The sequence below is a fragment of the Eubalaena glacialis genome, chromosome 2 (genome assembly GCF_028564815.1).
Source record: "Eubalaena glacialis isolate mEubGla1 chromosome 2, mEubGla1.1.hap2.+ XY, whole genome shotgun sequence".
NCBI lineage: Eukaryota > Metazoa > Chordata > Mammalia > Artiodactyla > Balaenidae > Eubalaena > Eubalaena glacialis.
This window is the reverse complement of record NC_083717.1, coordinates 70,328,123-70,350,141: the sequence shown is the minus strand read 5'-3', so window position 1 is coordinate 70,350,141 and position 22,019 is coordinate 70,328,123. Positions and strand designations below refer to the sequence as shown.

Sequence of the window (22,019 nt, the reverse complement as noted above, 5' to 3'; positions counted from 1 at the left end):
GTAACAAGATAGGAGATGAAAGGGACTACTAGAGACCATAAAAGCCTACAAACTAATACCGTTTAATAAGCATACAGCATTAACAAGGAAAACAGTATAGCAGAGAGGTAAAGTGTCTTCTTTTTTTCTGTATCAGCTTATGATTAAGTATATAAGAAACCAAGAACATACTTTCTTCTGATATTCTGGGAAACCTGCTTAACAGGTTATATATTATCAAAGACCTGGAGCAATCTTATAATCCAAAGATGTAACTCTAGGACTGCATTTAAATAGATGTGTTCCTTTGCAAAGTAAGAACTATGCAATGGCCTACAGACAAATAAAGCTGGTTTTCAAGTTATACCAGGGGTTGGCAAACTACACTGCTGAGCCAAATCCAGCCTGTGGACTGTTTATATACAGTCTCAAATGGTTTTAACATTTTAAAAGAGTTGTAAAAATCACACACACAAAGAACAAGCAATAGAGACTGTATGTGGCCTGTAAGGCCTAAAATGTTTACTACCTGGCCATTTACAGAATAGTTTGTCTGACTCTAAGTTTATATACCTGCTAAATTCCACCAGACTAGGCTGGATGCTGCGCACCTCTAACAGAGAGGCTGCAAACTATTTAACTTCCTTGGGCCTGGTGGCTCTATGACATAATTCTGGCAAGTGATAGTAAAGTGGTAGTTTTTGAGGGTTTCTGGGAAAACGTCTGCTTTCCTGGTAAAGGAGATAGATGTGGCTGGCACTCCCCTTGCCCATTCTTTCTGCCTTGCACAGATAGGTGGTGCCTGAAGTTGCCAGCGTCTGTATTATAATCATGGTTAGGTTCAGAGATCTGATGTAAAGCCCCTGAACCAACATCTTGGGCAATTGTTTACCTTTGAATTTCGTGAGAAAAGAAGCCCTCAACTTGTTTAAGCCACTGTTAAGTCATATTTTCTGAACCTTAAAACTGAAAGAATTCTGAGCTGATTTACTAGCCCTTTTTTAGATCTTTGAACATGCTATAATCTCTTCCTACTACACAGCCTTTACATATTGCTTCCCGCTGCTTGGAATGCTCCCTTTCAATTTTTCCTTTGGAACCCCTATCCTCATTTGTTTTCTACTCACCCTTCAGATTTAAGCTCACAAACCATATTATCAAGGAAGCCTTTCCTGACCAATGTCCCTCTAAACCCAGGACAGGTTACATATTCTCATGGCAACTTACAGCCCTTCTTCTTTTTTTTTTTTTTTCCCCTAATTTATTTATTTTATTTATTTATTTTTGGCTGCATTGGGTCTTCATTGCTGTGCGTGGGCTTTCTCTAGTTGTGGCGAGCGGGGGCTACTCTTCACTGCAGTGTGCGGGCTTCTCATTGCAGTGGCTTCTCTTGTTGTGGAGCATGGGCTCTAGGCGCACAGGCTTCAGTAGCTGTGGCACGTGGGCTCAGTTGTTGTGGTTTCTGGGCTCTACAGAGCAGGCTCAGTAGTTGTGGCGCACGGGCTTAGTTGGTCTGCAGCATGTGGGATCTTCCCGGACCAGGGCTTGAACCCGTGTCCCCTGCATTGGCAGGCGGATTCTTAACCACTGCACCACCAGGGAAGCCCTTACAGCCCTTCTTGCCAGTATTTAATATCAGGGTGTTTTTACATTTACTTGATTATTTGATTAATGTTTTCCCAGCCCTCCCATGTACTTCTCTATGGAGGCAGGGACCATGTTTATTTTTGTTCTTTACCATATCCTCAGTAGCACCTGGCATATGGTAGCAGGTATAGTAGGAGCTCAAAAAATAATCGCTGAATGAATATTGTCTGCTGGGAAACAACTGCAGCCAAGAGACCAACCCAGAATATAACACAGTATAATATATTATAATATGACATGTTACAGCTAAATGTGGTAGCTAAAGGTAAAAAGTTAAAGCACACTAAAAGCAGAATTAGGCTTAAAAAAACATTTCAGAGTATGTTTTCATACTTCAGAGCATGTTTCATTTCAGAGTAAATTGTCTTGTGATTGAATTCTCAGTAATTCAATATATATTTATCAAAATGTTAAAATTCCCAAGATAACCATGAAGTAACCATAGGATGATGGTTTTATTTCAATTACCAACCAAACATTAAAACATTTCTTTGGTTATTCCACTCCCACATCTTTTAGAAGCTGTCATTTATTTATATAATGATATAAATAAAATATACATATACTGTACTGCAAAACATGAAGAAACTTGAAAGGTGTTTTGAATCCTAGCAAGTACTAGTATGTAAGAAAAAAGTTACAGAAAAGTAAGTATTCCTATAAATCCCACATATAGTCTTTGGTAGTAGTGATAAACCCAGAGTACTTAACAGATGGGAAAGTTTTCAAGTCAAAAATCTTAAGGATAAACTAACAACTCTAGTTCATACCTAGGAAACCTATTATATGCTTTAAAAAATTGGCTTGTTAAGCACAGAGGGCAATCAAAAGCCAGATGCTGAGTCAGATGCTTATTACTATGACAAAATGTCAGAATCAAAGGATGGTTTACAATCATATGAAAACAGAAAGTTCATAAAAGCAGATCTTAAGCAAACAACAAGCATGAATAGACAGTAACGAAAGAACAAGAAAGCAAAGACTACCAAAGGCCAGTTATTAAGAGTTTTAATTAGACAATGATTAGGAAGGACTAAATGATTGTGAAGCAATTACATTATACCAATGAAAAAATTTTAATGTTTAAGTTGTAACAATTATCTAACAAGGAAATGCGAAGAAAGACAGTTATAGATCATTTAACTTTTTTTTTGATAGCTAGAACAGGGGTCGGCAAACTTTTTCTGTCATGGGCCAGAAAGTAAATATTTTAGGCTCTGCAGGCCATACAGTCTCTGTGGCAACTCCACAGCTCTGCCAACGTAGTGCCAAAGCAGCCACAGACAATATGTAAGTGAATGAGCTGGGTGTGTGACAATCAACCTTTGTTTATGAACACTGAACTTTCATATAATTTTCAGGTGTCACAAAATATTTTTCTTCTTTTGATTTTTTACCATTTAAAAATGTAAAAAAACATTCTTAGCTTGTGGGCCTGCACAAAACCCAGGCTTCAGGCCTGGTTTGGCCCATGGGCCACAGTTTGCCTACCCCTGAGTTAGAGGCATATCTAACTATGCTGCAGAAAAACAAACATCATTGCAGCAGCAGGGCCCTTTATAGAGAGATTTCAGCCTTGACAGCACAAGTCCTTCAATGTTTGTTTAGATTATAATGATGCAGAACTGAGCTAATACAAAAATAAAATAATGTAATTATGAAATCAGACTATTAACACTAGAAACTCTGAATCTTATGTCTGTTTAGTGCCCCCCAAAACAGTCTGATGAAAAACTTGTGAGACCAGGTATTATCCCAGATCCTAAAATGACTTTTCCATTAACTAGCTGAGAACTTATGGGACCTGCCAATAGTCCGACTATGCCTGAGTTTTCTCATCTTTGAAAGAGTGCTAATATCCCCTCTCATTAATATAAGCACTGCTGTAATAATAAATGAAAAATAATATATAAAAAGTGCTTTGAAAAGAAAAAATATTAGGTATTGCTATTTAAACTACCTGAAGGACTATCCTTTCGCCTCTGAAAAAACAGGAACAATACGAAGACTAAGGAACTCTATGCTTCATTTAAAAATTGGCGAGGTGTCTGGTACCCTCAGATTGATCATCTCACTTGCTCCCCACTTCCCCCTTCCCAAAATTCCCCACAGTCCAAACTGAAAAGGTAGCTTGTAGGTATGTCCCTTTACTTTGTTACAATAAAAGCTTGAACAAACTATATTATAAAATACAGAATTTAAGCTTCTAAACTATACCATGAGAGGCTGCACAAGTATACTAAAAAACCAAAACCAAAACCAAAACCAAAACAAAACAAAAAAACAAAAAATGAAAAAATCCCTGGAGAATTAAGACTTAAAAAAATATATTCACTAGAAATACAGGTACAAGTTATTCTGCACATACAGACGTATACCATTCAACTTACCTGTGCTTTCTCCTGATGTTTTATCAGCACTGTTATTTGTAGCACTGAGGCGAACTATACTGGAAGAACTTTGATAATTGAGCTTAGGAAGACAATCAGCACTTCCCTTTGCACTCTCGCTCTCTGACACTGTAAAGATTAAAATGCAACTGTTACGATGAAATCTATATACATCAGAGGAGCCATAAAGAGAAGTAGCTTTTAGTTCTAAATACTTCTACTGGAAAATACGTGATGAGAAAATATTGAACACCTCTATATCTATATTTGTCAATCACAAATAAGTGATACCATTCATTCAAGTCCTCAAGGTGTGTATCAAACAACTAAGTACTGGTCACACATGAGGTCCATGCATACATTTTATATTTCTTCTTTGGTTGTGAAACACTGCTTTCGATGGGGGGAGGTAAGCAGGAAAAATATAAGTCACAGACCATTAATAAAAGCATTAAATAAAAATATTGTTAAGCCCCAGAAAAGAGCCACTGTTTGAAGAAATATATATTTCTACTACAAGAATAGTATTTGACTGGAGGGTGTTTTGCCACTGAGACTACAAACTTCACACATGAAGTACTTGTACATTGGAATATTAGGTGGTGTAGAGGGCTTATAATGGGAGGAAATAGGAGTAACAATGGGAAAATGAAACATAAAATTAGTACTTTTACACTTAAAGTCACTCGACTTTTCTATTAATGTAAGCTCACAGTTTTATACAATATCAACTTAGTACCTACAGGAACTAGAATCACTCCCTTTCTTATCTTTTTCTTCTTGAATGTCCTCAGTAGATGTATCCCCTCTTCTAACTTCATCCTTAGATAGTGAATTATATCCAAGGTCAGACTGGCCACCTGGAAAAAGAAAAAGACAAAAAACCCTATGCTGTTTATCATAAACTTCTTTAGTAAGAAGAACTGGAATTAGAAGCAACACATTGGTGTTTAGATTTACTCATAGAAATTTTTCTGGATAACTTCCAGTTGAAAGCATTATTTTGTTAGCTCCTCCCCATCTCTATTAACATAAGAAAGGGATGATCACAAAATAATTTATTTTTAGTTTCACAATGTAGTCAACAGTAATTATGTATGTTCACACTACTATCTGGGCTCCAAAAGACACAGACAAACCACACATTCTTTATACAAGTCCATGACCTTTCTAGGTGAAGGTCTGAGATCCAACTAAGCAACGGAGAAGAAAAATCTGCAGGGCACTCCTAACAAAACACTCACACACAGATCACTGGAGCCAAATGTCTAAATCATCTGACCAAAAAAATGGGTTTATTTAAATTTATTGATAGGTAGTTATTCTGAAAATTCAACTGAATAATTACTGAATTGCACATGAGTACAAATACATGGGAATGAGAAAAAAATCTAGTATTAAATTTATTAAGAAAAGCAAACTTTGCATCAATATAAGAAAACTTCTAATACACTGTTCTGTTAAAGAGGCTCTCTGTAATTTTCAGCAAATTGTTTTCACTAGATTAGCATCAAAACATAAGGTTTTGAATTCTAGTACTCTACCTTAGGAGACATGATTTTAAGTAAACCACTTAACCTTTTTGTTTGAATCTCAAGTTCCCAGATTTATAATATAAAAGGTTGTTATGATTATATGAGTATATGACTGCATAAAAAATGGTTTTATAAACTTGCAAAGAACTATGTAAAGAAATTGTATTAAGTATCATTAGGTATTTACTTTAATATTTTTGTTATAATTTTGAGTTTGGTATTTTTTCTAATCAGTTTCATCTCTATTTCCAAAGAAACTATAAATCACAAAATGTGAAGATAATCTTGATAAAATTCATGCTTTTATTATAAGGTTCTGCACTGCTTTAAGATGGCCTTTTTGAAGGCCACAGTCAAAAACAAAAGATGGATTTCTTCATTTTTAAGAGATAATGCCTAAGGATGACTACTACAACTCTGTGATTAAATTCACAACTGCATGAACAAGAAACAAAATCAGCCAAGGAAGAACAACATATCAACACACATAGCTTATATTTATTACTCTTAAAAGTATGCATAAAAGGAGACAGACCAACATAATGTTAAAATTTGCAGAGATAGAAGCCTCCATATTTTATTATTAATGCTTGGATTTTTAAATTTAAAGTTTCTGTCCATTAATAGGTAGCTCTTATACTGTATTCAAAAGTCATGTCTAATTTTTATAATGTAATAATGAAATGAACAGAATTATTCAAATAATTTAGGTGTGTCAGTTTTAATAATACTTAGAGAAAGCTTATGTACAAATCTTATATTTTAATGAAATTAAGTCATCTTCAGTGCTAGAATGTTACAAGTTTTATATATATTTAAAATTTTTCATTATAGCTTTTAATTTTAATATAGTTTAAGACTCACAAGAAGTTGCAAAAATAATACAGTACAGAGAGTTCCCGTGTACCCTTTATCCAGCTTCCCTGAATGATAATATCTTACATGAAACATGGGACACTGTTAAATCTTTGAAATTGATGTTGATATGGTACTATTAACTCAGATCAGGGATCTGAGTTTCTTTTTTTAAAATCCTAACAACATTTAAAAAACTATAATAACATGTTCATAATACAAAGAAGAACTTATCCTAAGAAAATGATATGATAAAGAGACCTGTGTACTATCCAGAGTTAAATGGATTATCATGGACTAAACACTCGAATACTTTCTTAAACTTTCATTTCTATTCAAATAGAGAATGAATAAAATTGCATAGTTATTAAATACAATGTCATATGCCTACCATATAAAATTAAAAAGTGATAGTTACATATATCACTGAAAATTAAAATCTAAAAAAGACAGGCTAGCAAACCTAGTTTTTAAAATGTATTGTAATAAATGTATACATAAGCACACACAAACCTGTACTAGATCTATCATCAGAAGCATACACTTTGATTAAACCCGTATTAAAAGGTGCCTGCTCCACAGTGTGTGTCCCATGACCACTATCCATGCTGCCATGACTAACAGCATCCAGGTCACTGCCATCTGCTTAAGAACACAATTTGACAGCATTTTACTACTCACGGAGATACCAAAAATACATATTAGTTTGCTGCTCAAGTTAATAATCTACTAATACTGAACATGACAAGCGTCACATAATTAGCAAAATACAACTATAACAAAGAAACCTATTGTGAATTATTAACGAATACTAAAACAAGACCACCAAAGGTTGAAAATTTAACAGTTACAAGAAAATAAGTAAAATTTGGTGTTTTTTAAATGGGAAGAACACTCTAATATTAGGATTTGCTTAATGGCAATAAAAACTAGAAAACATTCAATATTTTGAAACTAATTAAAATTTCTAAAAAGTGGAAATTGTAACTAGTCAATTAATTTTAAAGAAAAAGTACAACATATACATCCCTTAAAAACCTCTAATTACCTGAGAGAGTTGTTTGTGATAAATGTGCGTGTTTCTTTAAAGCTCTTTTGAACTGTGCTACTCCTAAAACAACGTTTCTCACTTTTGTCCAAAGAAAATAGCCACTACGACTCCTTGAAGGCCAGGTACTTTCCAAAACAGCCTATTCATTTGACAAAATAAAATAATTAGTAAAATAATTTTTATAAATGAACACCCACTGGCTTTAGAGTTAATTTAAAGAATAAGTAGACTGTATAATCCAAAATATCAATAGAACAAAAAAAATCTTACTTCCAATTTACAAAATATATTTTAGATACTCTAAAATAAATACCAAATAACCCCTGCATCATTTATTTCTGCCATTAAACTAAGGTTGTAAAATCACAAAAGTTAGACTCTTTCTCCATTAAGTCAAAATAATTACCTTATTATAATAACCATAAGTTATGGCATTGGGGTCAATACCAGCTTTCTGCATTTCAAACAGCACTCGAACTGCAAGCACTGGCTGATCATACTGTCCACAGAGCTGCATAAGAATGCGGTAGCACACCTGGAACACAGTAATTTCGAAAGTGTACAGAATCTATGTGCATAAATCTGGAATAAAATAATGCATTTTAAAGGATAATTGTTACCTCATCAGGTGGATCCATCTTCTTTGACTGCATTTTTTTAAGCACATCATAGGCTGTTTTCAGAGCCCTGACTTTTGAATGACATACTTTCACATAAGCTGGGAGACAAATAAACCACAGCCCGTAACAGTGACGCAGTAGACACCTAGACCACATCTGAGGAATGGAAGAGTACCTCTTGGCAATTTTATGGGCTGATTTAATTTCCTAGAAAAAATGCAAGGACCTTATTAATAAATTTGCACACTTAAGCATCCTTATCCTTAACTGAAGGCTGAACAAGTACAACTCACATGCTTTTACAATGTTTCCCTAACAAAATCTGTCTATAATTAATATATATTCAAGTCTCTGCTTTAATCTGTATTATACAATATGTAAAATAATGTTCTAGGACAAGAGAACTGGTTAATTTTTTGAAGTCAGATTACTCTAAATTTTCTTCAGAATGCTTCAGGGAGCATAAATGATCTACTAATAGTTATATATGGGGTAGTAAAGTATATTAAGGGAGGAAGAGTGTCAAATTTATTTTTGTTCTAATACTTGATTACATGAAGAATACAAAATCATCAAAGCACCTGTTTTGTCCTTCTGAACATGGGAGAAGGGCTACTAGGACTACTTGATTTTGAAGGCAATTTGCTCTTTTGTGTTTGTAGAAATCCTTCAGGTCTCTCAAATAAATTGTTCCTAAGAACTGGAAATCCATTATAGCTGTTTTTGAAAAGAAAAAAAAAAAAATCTCAAGCACACATAGATGATCATACTGGTTACAAGCTAAAAAAAAATTATGACCAATAACTTAACTTATTTTAACTTATTAACTTATTTTAACTATCTTTCTCCATCAGACTATGATATATATAATCAACAAATATTCACGCTAATATTGCTTTTCTTACTATAATAATAAAAATGTAATAGCCAAATACAGATTCAAGTATATATTTTGGAGGGAAAAAAGTGAAATACATTTAAATTTTGCTGAACTTGACACCAAACTCCAAAGTAACTCAAAAAAACTTTGTAAGTTAGTATTCATGTAAATAAATAGCAAACATATCAGATAATACGGGTAAAAGGCCCACCAAATCAATACTCTTTCACACAGGACAGTTATTAATATCATTGTTTGGATTAACATATTACTGTAGAACCTTCCTCTTAAAAAAATGCAAATAACATAAGTCAACCAGGACAACCTATTACATTATCATGAATGGATTTATCTGGTTAGGTAAGCTGATTCAGGGCCTCATTTATGAGAAAGAAAATTGAAGAGGTTGGAGAAGAGGAACAAAGATTAGAATAGGCAACTCTGTGAGGAGGTGGGCCTAATTTGGGTGCTAGAGCAGAGTGTTTGGGGCATTTAAAAGGTAGCAGCAGCTGGGAAAAAGACATGCTAAAACGACAGAAGAAGCCCCTGAGGAGAAAACTTACCCTACTTTAGAATATTCTTAAAGGCATATAAATAGTTTTAATTACTAAGAAGAAAACTAACTATAATAAAAGATAAACTATATCTATTATACATTATTATAGGAAAATCCAGTAGAATAAGAAAATATTAGTAATGACTGAATGTTAAGTAGGAATAAAATAGCAATGAAGCTCAGGAAAACTATGTCCCCTAAGAAAATTCACTGTATGTACATGGTGTGATAATAAGACCATTCTGTGTATCTTATGGAAACTTATTGTCTTATCATTTTATACAGACAATGTAAGTATATGAGTTACCTCCTGCTAACAGGATCCACTGTGCCCATTAAAGACACTTAAGGTTTTTTCCAATGATGGGTATGATTACACCAAAATTATATTAGTAGTCCCAAGGAAAAAAAAATGACTTAAGATTCTTTAAAAAATGGGAACTTTTTAAGCTAAGTAATTTTCTTATTAAAGGACTAAATCTAAAGGTAAATTTTAAATTAAAAAGTTAAAACCAAACCACAAAAAGAAAAACAAACTGTATTAGTGAAATATACCAAAAGAAGTCTTAGAAGTATATAATGTACGAAAGAGATAAAAGAAATGAGATCTTGTTTAGAAAGAGAAAGAAGAAAGAGAAATTATGAGAAATATTTTAAATGTCTTTGAGAAAAGGCAGACTTCTAAAAATTGATATAAGCAATATCATCAATATATAAAAATTAAGGGTAGGAATCAGGTGGCTTATGAATTAATCAACATTCACAAACATCTGTTACACCACTTTTTCATCTGTAAAAAGAATTCAATCCAAGTTATAAATGAGGATGTCCTGAAAAATCCCTTTTCAATGAAAATAACAAACTGTGACTTAATGAATAATAGATGTGAAATGGTTTTAGAATCTTTAAATAAGAAATTATTATTGAAGAATTTAAAAAATCTAAAAGGAAATGCCATTTTAATGGTATACTAGAAACTATCTCTAGTTATAACAAATGTTATATATAATATATATCTGTGTGTATATATATAAATACATTATCTAGATATATAGATGTATAATAAATCTACCTCTATCATAACCCTATCACTGCGCTCAGAGTTTTTCTCTTTCCCACTAGACTTGAAAACGAGACCAGTGGATCATTCAAGTCTATACCAAGCACTTAGCACAGTACCTGACCAAATTTCCTAAATTAACAATGACCAATCCCAATAGTTCTGAATTTCCTTGACTTTATAAAACTCATGGAAAAATTAAAAGCCTAAAAAATCATATCATCCAAATCAAGGCCACAAATATCGACTCTAAATTAGATTTAATCCTTTTTTAAAAAATTGAAGTATAGTTGATAATCCTTTTGTAAACCAAGGTTACATTAACCAGCCTGTGTTGGGGGAGGGGATGAAAGTGAGGAAACCAGCCTTAGGAAGAAACAAAAATAAAAATTCTGTAATAAAAGTGCTGCATTTTGGTGCGGTGGGCCCTAACTTCTTAATCAACGTTTATGAGAACATATACTTATGCAGATATAGAGAGCTTCTTAAGTCTATAGAATGCAAAATTATATGTTTTTTCTTTTTATACCTCAAAACTTAGTAATGGATGTGGGATAAGCTTGCTTACCACCTAAAAATTAGGGATCTGTAAAGTTTGGATTTTTGAAAATACCACAGTCCTTAGAAAGCTACGTCACAGATGATGGATTGCTTCTCTCTTTCAATCTCAAACATTCTGCCTCTTGAATACCTGTACTGTAAAGGGGGTTCTTCACCATTGGGTAGATGGGGGATCTCAGGTGGTGTTACAAAAACAGTATGTTCACTTTTGAAAGATTCATCCAGTTCTATGAGTCGCACTTCACCACTCTTGTCCATATCCACCTGAAGGAGTTTAAAAAACATACATTAAAAAAATACATTCGCCAGACAAGTGTTTGTCTATAGGGGAATGGTTAAATAAACCATTTACACAACTGGATACTAAGGAACTATTTTTTTTAAAAAAAAGAATGAGCAAGTTCTCTACGTAGCACTATATAAAGCTCTCCAGGATAATTAAGTGAAAACAATAAGATGCAGGACATTGTATATAGTATACTATCTTTTAAGTAAGAAAGAGGGAAAAATTTTTTTAAATTAAAAAAAAAAAAGAGGGAAAAATAAGAACACATATTCATTTTTTGCTTGTAGTCACATAAAGGAATACTTAAAAAAAAAAAAAAGGGACTTCCCTGGCGGTCCAGTGGTTAGGACGCTGCGCTTCCACTGCAGGGGGCGCAGGTTCGATCCCTGGTCGGGAACTAAGATCCTGCATGCCACACAGCAGCGCGGCCAAAAATAGAAAAAAAAAAAAAAAAAAAGTAATTATCTATTTGGCTAAGAGGAGATGAAGGGAGTGGACAAGAATGGGACAGGACCAGATTTCCCAATATATACCTTTTAATGTTATTTTTGCATTTTGAATAATGAAAATTTATTCAAGAAATATTATTTTAAAAAATATTATTATATTAACATATAATAATATTAAAACGTATGTGTGTGTGTGTTGAGAATACTGGGTTCTGTCTTTGATTTCTACTAAATATAACGAATTTCCCTAAGTTCTTCCAGCATATGTAGAAGCACATTTGAATTAAATTCTAGTCACATCAATATTTAAAGCATTTTAGTAGTACTATTTCCCCTAGATACTCTATGGTAAGGTAATAGTCATAAAAAATAAAAACTTCATAGAATCTAAACTTCCCAAAAGGCACTCATAAACTAAAGAGCACAACACTGACATTAATTTAAACCAGATGTCAAACACATGACAAAATATAACCCACAGAACTTTTCCAGGTTAGACAGAATTAATGTCACATACCAGCCAGGAATAAATGGGAAAACAAGAATTATTAACAAGTTAAATCTTAAGATAAGGATTTAGGGCAGAGTATACCAAAAAAGGACAGGGACAGCTTTAAAGTTTTTCTAACTTTTAGGAAGAGTTGATACATTCACAGTCTTCTTTTATAAATTGTTGTTTATAATTTCACAGCATTACATGCTGTAATCTCTAGTATTAAAGAATGTTTTTAATAGTGTATCCAGACATTTTAGACAACAATTAAGGCGTGTTTCAGAATTATAATTAATGACAGGAGAAAATGTTCACAAAATAATGATAAATGAAAAAATCAGACTACTAAATAATATAAATGTGTGTGTGTGTATACACACACACACAGAGTGTGCTTCTAATTTTCTTAAGAGTGTGCATATATCTGTTATATAGATATATTTCTGAGTGTGCACACTTTCTCTCATACACACAGATGTGCATACACATCTGTTATCAAAATGTTACCTATGGGTGATGGTATTACTGGCAATTAATTTTCTTTATATTGTTATTTGCTTTCCAATTAAAAATAATGAATATTATTTTTATTTGCTTTTTAAAAATTACAAAAGTAATAAATGCTCAGAATAAAAATTTAAACAAGGCAGACTATATTGCTTTTAGAATAAGCACTTATTTCAATTCTGTTGAAGGATATTTGAAAGTTAATCAGTATAAAAGAAGGTGCCTTTCTTTTTAGCCTGTCAAAAAGACTTTAATACGGTAAAACTAGCAATGATACAACAAATATAGTAAGTTGGATAATCACAAACCCTGCTGGTACTCAAAACTGGTACAGTCTTTTTTAGAAAGCAAGATGTGTTTAAACGTTATTCTTTCTTAGAATAAGTTCTAAGAAAATAACCTAACATGAAAAAAAGCTATCAGTATGAAAGATGTTTTTTTTGCAGGACTGCAATAGCAATAAATTGGAAGTCATCTGCATGTCAAAAAATAGGTAAATGAATAAAGGATGATACATAGATGAAATATACAATCATTCAAAATGAAAAGAGCGAAGGTTATGCAGACTCCTGGTTGAACAAGACAAATTAAACACAACAATTTACCTTCAATCCTTCCTGAAATCTCACCAAAATGAGAGTAAGGAGATTAAAAAACAACGAGAACGACAAAATGAACTGGAGAGAAGACAACAGCAGAGCTGAGTTCAAAACATTTTAGAAGCTGCAAAGTAGATTGATGAGACCTGTGAAAGCTGAAAGCCACATATCTGGCACTGGTGAGGGGATAGAGGAGAACACCCAAATAGTCAGCCATTTTGCTCTACGGAGCACCAGAAAGGTCAGGAATGAAAAGCATGATGCCCCTGAAGATGGGAGGTCAAGTGGGGTTGAATTGGGAGAATTAGTTAAATCCTGCATTTAAGAACTCCTAGATCCCTTGCCCAACCCAGTATAGTTAGGCCACTACCTCTCCCCAACATGGCATAAGACTAGGTTGGGTCTTTCTGAGTGAAGAACCAGAGGGACTTTAGACTTGAGGACGCTGGGCAGAGCTGAGGAAGATGAAGAAGGTTAATAAAAACAGGTGAAGTGAGTAAAAGCCTACATGTTACAACAAGTGGAAAATCTTAGTTACCTTCCCCACTCAGCTCTGAGAATACTTGCAGTCAGGCTTATGTACTCCAGGCTTGAGACTGGAGATACCTCCTGGGGAAACTACGTAGCCTAGAAGAAAAGAACTACAGACACTGATCAAATAGGGACTCTAATGAAATAGTTGAGTTCCTTTATGATCATCAGTCTCATACCTAAGGAAGCTCCAAGCCCCACCCTCCCAGAAGGAGCTCTAATGAGTTCTATGTGCCTCACACTTGACAACGAATACCAACCAAAGATCACACAAAAAACCAATAACTTGAAATAGAATAAAGTAAACAAATATTAAAAGGTATTTAGAAGAAGCAGAGACAATGCAAGGGGGAAAAAAACCTTCAAAATAACTAAAATGAATAAGCCTACACCCATGAAACAAGAAGATGCTATAAGAAAGGAGCATTCAGGGACTTCCCTGGTTAAGTGGTTAAGACTCTGCGCTCCCAATGCAGGGGGCCTGGGTTCAATCCCTGGTCAGGGAACTAGATCCCACATGCATGCCGCAACTAAGGAGCCCGCCTGCCACAACTAAGGAGCCCACCTGCCACAACTAAGACCTGGTGCAACCAAATAAATAAATAAATAAAATAAAAATAAATATTTACAAAGAAAGGAACATTCAGAGAATGAAAAGGAGCTATGGAAATTACAAACATGATAGCAGAGGTAAAAAGTATACTATAATGGATGAAAGATAAAATTGAAGAAATCTCCCAGAAAGTGGAGATGAATGACAGAGAGGCAGAAAATGGGATGGGGAAAAAAAATAAAGAAAAAAAGAAAATTAAGCAGATCAGGCCAGGAGGGCCAATATACAAATATGTATTTCAGAACAAGAGAACAGAGAAAGTGGAGGAAAGAAAAAGAAAGAAAAAAATGCAAGAAAATTCCCCACAATTTGAAGGCCATGAGTCCATAGATTAAAAGGGCCTACAAGTGTCCAACTCAGAGAAGAAAAGAAGGCTGACACCAGGCATATCCTTGTGATTTCAGAATATCAGGGATCTTAAATGCTTCCAGACAGAAAAAGAGATTAGGCACAGAAGATCAGAAATCAAGATACTGTTAGACTAGATGTTATTCTCAACAATAACAATCCAGAAGACAATGCAGTAATGACTTGATTTTACATCCGACCAAATTAGCATTCAAGTATTAAGGCAGAATAATGAAATTTGCAAACAGGCAGGGCATCAAAAAATGTATCTCCCATGTACTCTTTCTCACTAAACTACTGAAAGCTGTGATTCACCATAACAAGGAAATAAACCAAAAAAGAAGTTATTGAAGTCAGAAAGCAGGGGATACAAATCCGGAGAGAGGTCAGTATAATTCCAAGATGATGGTGAAGGAAAATCCCAGAATGACAGACTAGAAAGCAGTCAGTTCAGACTGGAACACAAAGATGGAAAGCTCCAGCAAGAATTTAAGAAAAAAACCAAAAAAAACCAACAAACGGATAGATTACTTAATATATTAGAAAAATTGAGAGATTTTAGATTTTTTACCTTCATAGAAGAGTTTGGAGATGAATTAATAATACACACAAAACAAGAAATATAGCAATTATTAACTTCAGGGAAAACAAAAGTCCATACATAAAAGGAAATTTAACTACAATATATATATGGCCTACCTGTGATTATATACAGTGATAAAAATATTAACATTGAACAACCATCTGACCAACTACATTGGGAGAATTTCGGTGATGGTGGTAAATATGACATTAATAGATAATATATAAAACAATAAGCAGCAATAACAACACATTATTTGGAAATCTTAAGGAAAATGACTGATGAAATGGCTGAAAGAGAAAGTGCTTACCTTTGGGAACAGAAACTAGGGGTGGGAAACAGAACTACCATATGACCCAGCAATCCCACTCCTGGGCATATACCCGGAGAAAACCATAATTCAAAAAGATACATACACTCCATTGTTCATTGCAGCACTATTTACAATAGCCAGGACATGGAAGCAACCTAAATGTCCATCAACAGAGGAATGGATAAAGAAGATGTGGTACATAGATACAATGGAGTATCACTCAGCCATAAAAAAAAGAACAAAATAATTCCATTTGCAGCAACATGGATGGACCTAGAGATTGTCATTCTGAGTGAAGTAAGTCAGACTGAGGAAGACAAATATCCTATGATATCGCTTCTATGTGGAATCATAAAAAAGGGTACAAATGAACTTATTTACAAAACATAAGTAGAGGCACGGATGTAGAAAAAAAACTTATGGTTACCATGGGATAAGGGGGTGGGGAGGGATAAATTGGGAGATTGCAACTGACATATACACACTACTATATATAAAATAGATAACTAACAGGAACCTGCTGTATAGCACAGAAACTCCACTCAATACTCTGTAATGGCCTACATGGGAAAGAATCTTAAAAAAAAAAAAAAGAGTGGATATATGTATAACTGATTCACTCTGCTGCACACCTGAAACTAACACAACATTGTAAATCAACTATACACCAATAAAAATTAAAAAAAAAAAAAAAGAAACTAGGGGTGGGGAAAAATGTGACCTAAGCCTTGTAAAATCATTTGACTTTTTAAACTAGGCTATGTTTTACTTTTTAGAGATTTGGCAGCATATAAAAAATGTTTATAAGATCTGGTTAGGTAAAAAATTAGGAAGTATACTATAATTATGTAAAAACGTTGAAAGTAAATGTAAAGTGGATATTAGGGTACTGGGCTTATGGAGTTTTTCCTCCCTTTTATTTTCCACACTTCCTGTTACTTTACAAAACAACATTAGGAACATGTCAATGATAACTCAAAATCACTGGTATCCCTAGTAGGATATGGTATCCATGGACAACCCAAGAGCAAATGAGAAGCTTTATACACAAACATTTTTATGCAGATGAAATGGGGTTAATGTAATTATAAGGGCAGCAATGATAATGAAGTAGAAGAGATGGACTAGAATAAAAAGGTTATTCTGGTCCAACAAATACCCAAGGTCATTAGAAAGGAAGCTGGAAACTACTCTGGTCTCCATAATGGAACATTATAAGAGAACTACTTGTCTGTGAGCACCAGGTGCTTTTAAATTTTTATTTATTTATCAGCTTCTCCCTGTCAGACCTGTGTCTTTGTTCGCATAGAAAAAAATCTGTGGACGTGGACAACTACTCTAATTCTAAGTATCGTAAAGTCTACTACAATATTACAATTGTGTTCTGTAAATTCAGTACCTTGGTAAAAGATATTTCCCCTAGCTTGTCTACCAATAAAATCTCATTTCAACATTACAAAAACAGCCATGTAATAAATCCTCCATTTAACAGTTGGGCATTTCTGTCTTTTGGAAAGCACAGTGACATCTGTCTCTATTGGGAGAAAAAAGAAATCCAACACCCATGGCAGGATAAAATTAAAATAATTTTCATATTCTCTTCATATTTTTTCACAAGACATTAAAATGCTCAGAAAACACTGCAGAGGAATGCTTGGGAAACCAAGAAAAACCTTACCAGGCTATTTGTTGCACAAAACTGCTTTTAGTTAAGCTGCATCCTATAGGAACAGATTGTAAGGATTTAAAATACAATCATATGAAGAACAAGAACACATGGTTCTTAAATTAGTCATAAATGAAACTCAAATAATTTTCATACATTGTTTTTCTTACTCCTATTCAGGATTACTCACTCCAGCTTTTTAAAAGTTGGTCAAATGTTTTCTGTTTGGACAGGCTAAGATCAAAAGAGGAATATATCCAATTTCTGTTCAATCTTAGTCATGGATTCTGCTCAATCTTAAGCACTTAATGCACATCTAATACTATTTACTTTTCATAGCTAAACTGCCAGAGGTAAGGGGATCTGTTCACTTAAAAAATTAAGCTCAAAGTCACTCAACTAAGGAATAACCCCACATGAATGTCTATTTTAAAAGTATTACTGATATTCAAAAACCGTTTACAGATTAAAAGTAAGCACTGACTTGCTGTGCTGAATGCACTTAAACTGTGGTATTAAAATATGAAAAGTAGTAACAGCACTGTGTAATTATTTATTATTTCAGAGAGTTCTCCTTAATAATACTAGGAATACAATTAACCTCTACTCTCACTATATATGAAGATTAAGAAATATTTTATGACATCACAAATAAAATAAGATCATTTTTAACTAAAAAAAAGATATATTTTGGATTTTGTTACATTTTGTTATTTTCTCTAATAAAACAGTTCCTTGAATTATAATAAAGCAAATACAAGTAACTATGTTTTAGTGAGTTTATTTTCAGTTTTGATTTTCTTAGTAATCATCAAAATCTTTAAGTATAACATTAATCCATTATATATAAGTGATATTTTGTTGAATCTAGACTTCGAATGGGTAAATAGCATTTTAGGAAAACAATCTGCCTAGAAACAATAATTACACATTTAACTGGATTGTTTCTTTTTTGAGAGTTCTCAGAATTTATATTCTTTAAGCAATCACTGCAGTCACGCCTCACATTTTGACTCTTATCAACTAAATAACAGGTGACCTATTTTCAGAAAATCCTAGACAATATAATATAGTAATTATCAGTAATAAAATATCCTCCTTAGAACATGATACCCTAAGTACCTTGCCAAATTATGTCATGTATGTCTTACAATATTAGTGAGTATTTTTTAAACCATGTGATAGTATTATATGAGTTCTTAGCTGAAACACAAACTTGTGAAAACAAGACACATAAAATGAGCAAAAAGTAAAACGGAACAATACAAGATTTCTCTCTTCTGCACTGTTAATTGGATTCTTCCAACTAATTCAGTATTCCTATATGGATTAATAAATCTATTGGCTAAAGCATGTTATTAGCAAAACCCTGTCACTAATTTGGTCCCTTATGATTCAGTTGACTTGGCACAAGGAACAACTGTTACCCAAATACATGCCACTGTTCACAATGGCAGCTCAGTGAGTACATACAGATGACCAGTGGAAGTCCAGCACGATAGAGGAAAAACCTTCAAGGTACATGCTGGTCAGAAACATCATTTTTATTTACAAAAACTAACACAATTATTCCTGTAAAAAGGGATTTAGAGAAATTATTCTTTAAAGCATACTCTTCTATTCATTGTACACCTTTTCTATTTAAAGCACACCTTTCTATTTACTTATTCTATTAATATTTAACTTTATAAGCACCAAATAAGGCAAACTTAAAAATTTGATTAAAATACTGAAAACCATGTTCTTAGTAAATGCTGCAATGAAGACAAAACTATCAAGGAGCTATAATATTAATTCTCAAAATAAACAAGATTTCAAAGCTTTATACAGGCAGAACTCAACTTACAAAAAGGCAAAGTTCTAAAAGTCTGTCTATAGGGACTTCCCTGGTGGTCCAGCCGTTAAGACTTTGTGCTCCCAATGCAGGGGGCCTGGGTTCAATCCCTGTTCAGGGAACTAGATCCCGCATGCCGCAACGAAGCTCCCGCACGTGGCAATGAAGATCCCGTGTGCCGCAACTAAGACCCGGTGCAGCCAGATAAATAAATAAATTTTTAAAAAATTATTTATTTATTTATTTTTGGCTGTGTTGGGTCTTTGTTGCTGCATGCCGGCTTTCTCTAGTTGTGTCGAGCGGGGGCTATTCTTCGTTGCAGTGCGCGGGCTTCTCATTGCGGTGGCTTCTCTTGTTGCGGAGCACAGGTTCTAGGCGCGCAGGCTTCAGTAGCTATAGCTCGCGGGCTCAGTAGTTGTGGCTCCTGGGCCCTAGAGCGCAGGCTCAGTAGTTGTGGCGCATGGGATTAGTTGCTCTGTGGCATGTGGGAACCCGTGTACCCTGCATTGGCAGGCGGATTCTTAACCACTGCACCACCAGGGAAGTCCAATAAATATTTTTTAAAAAATAAAAATTAAAAAAAGTCTGTCTACAAATAGGTTATTCAAAATACAGAAAATGAATTTCCCCTCAAAACAATATCCTTTCTAGGGTGATAGAAATGTTCTATGTTTTGGAGTCATGGTTACATGGAAATCTATATTTGCCAAAACTTATCAAAATACACACTTCAAAGGTGCATTTATTGTTTGTATATTATACTACAATAAATTTGGACTTTAAAAAATGTCCTAAAAGGTGGTTAGAATATCAATCCACCAAAAAGAAATTTAATACATATTTCTAGCACAACACTGTAGCCATGTACCATCTGAACTACAGCTAATCACCACATATATCAGTGTTTCTGTGGGAAAATGAATTATGAGTTCTAAGCAAATACTGACATATATCCATCTTTTCCTTATTCTAAAGCATTTCAAGGACTAGGGTGGATATTTCTGGGCATCTTAGCTTGTTAACTCTCTATCAGCACCAGAAACAGTATTTCTCCACATCAATCATCCCTCAGGTGTTCCAATTTGAAGGAAAATGTAAATTCCTCCACAAGGCTGTGAACTTGTTCCTGTTCTTCATATGTGTAAGTCATTCAAAAGTTGAACATTTCTACGTCATGCAGTAATAAAACCAAATTAACTACTAATCTATAAACTGTAATAAAAACCAGAAAAATATAAAAATCGTTATAAATTTTCCTACTTTATAGTTCATACAACACTACTCTGAACACTGTGAAATATGCAGTTATAATGATCTCTCCTCACAATACTTTTAAAACGTACATAAGAAAACAACACAGAAAGACTAAATGACTTGACTAAAGTCACAAGTAGGAACGCTGAGATCAAAGTTCTCCTGATTCCCAACGCAGTGTTTTTCCATACATCTTGCATGATGAAAATCATTTTTATAAGACACATTTGGCACTTATTAATTTGATCAATCCCTCCATATGTAACAATCTCCCATCTCCAACACCACTCCTCCTCCACGCATATGACTCCTTCACCCTAATTTGGCTTTGACAACTCCTTCCAGACCAACCCTCTGCCCCACCAGGCTGACATCTCCCTCATCCAGATTAAACTATGATACCCCATTTGCTGGGCCTACCCAGTGGGGACACTGTCCTAAGCCTTGCTTAGACTCTGACACTCCATGCTGTCCTCATGTCTGCATGGACGCATCCTGTTTAGGTTCTGACCCCTGGAAATAGTCTGTCCTCCAGCACGGACACTCTCTTTATCCTGCTCGTCCTCTGATCCCCCATGCTAGGCCACCTCCTGCATGGATAGATGCTCTCCTCACCTGGCTTGGGCTCCAACACCCCATGCTAGGCTGCTCCTCCTTCTTCACCCATTCAGGTTTTGACACCCCTCTTTGAGCCACTGTTTCCCAAGCTCCTCTCTATCCACCATGGATACCCACTTTGCTCTATCCCACTAATGATAGAGGACTACAGGGGCAGGAAAGGTTTCACACATGAATTTAATATAGTAGAATTAATTCACTTAATTTATGCTACAAATGCACTCCCAAATTGTAGAAATATTCAGGTGAAATGTTATGTTCTACACCTACTCTCAGCATGTGACAATCCACCTTAGACCAAAAGGAGAGGTGAAAATTAAGGATGATCAAGTTAGAGGTCCATAGGCTTGGACAAAGCTCCCACAGTCTGTAAGTGGACAGGCAGTGTTACAGACCTGGTTGCTAAAATAAAACTCATAATTTGGTAAAATCCTGCAAAGTAGTCTTAAGAGGTTGTGGTCTATAACATCTAGTAGGCCACCAAAACTTTCATAATAAAGGGTCAGTGATGAAATGGAATTAATTTAAATTTTGTTAAAAGCTGGTTAAGTTATAAATAGAAACTGTAACTCATAACATTTATAATAGTCACACAAAATAAGTTACGGCACTGTAGACATACTATTACTTACTTTATCTACACAATCATCAAAAAACGCCAGGCTTGCATCTTTATCACTGACAAAAGAACATTCCTCAATGAAGCGAATAAACATTTGTGTTTTGGTCATCATGTTATAGAATTTCTGATGTGACCGGTCCCGGCTTCTTAAGAAAGCTGTTCAACATAA

At 34.3% G+C, this 22,019-nt stretch overlaps 1 protein-coding gene across 6 annotated transcripts in view; it reads right to left on the bottom strand.

The window, feature by feature from the left end:
* DENND4A (DENN domain containing 4A) overlaps positions 1–22,019 on the bottom strand; it is a 134,207-nt gene that overhangs the window by 33,938 nt on the left and 78,250 nt on the right. For 4 of the 6 annotated variants that reach the window (XM_061180166.1, XM_061180165.1, XM_061180167.1 and 1 more), the window contains 9 exons: positions 21,861–22,006; positions 11,265–11,398; positions 8,659–8,794; positions 8,078–8,284; positions 7,864–7,992; positions 7,455–7,596; positions 6,920–7,051; positions 4,760–4,876; positions 4,017–4,145 (listed from right to left, as the gene is read on the bottom strand). In XM_061180166.1, the coding sequence (XP_061036149.1) occupies positions 4,017–4,145; positions 4,760–4,876; positions 6,920–7,051; positions 7,455–7,596; positions 7,864–7,992; positions 8,078–8,284; positions 8,659–8,794; positions 11,265–11,398; positions 21,861–22,006 (1,272 nt within the window). The remainder of the gene's footprint in view (positions 1–4,016; positions 4,146–4,759; positions 4,877–6,919; positions 7,052–7,454; positions 7,597–7,863; positions 7,993–8,077; positions 8,285–8,658; positions 8,795–11,264; positions 11,399–21,860; positions 22,007–22,019) is intronic. The other 2 variants (XM_061180169.1, XM_061180170.1) reach the window with 2 other exon arrangements.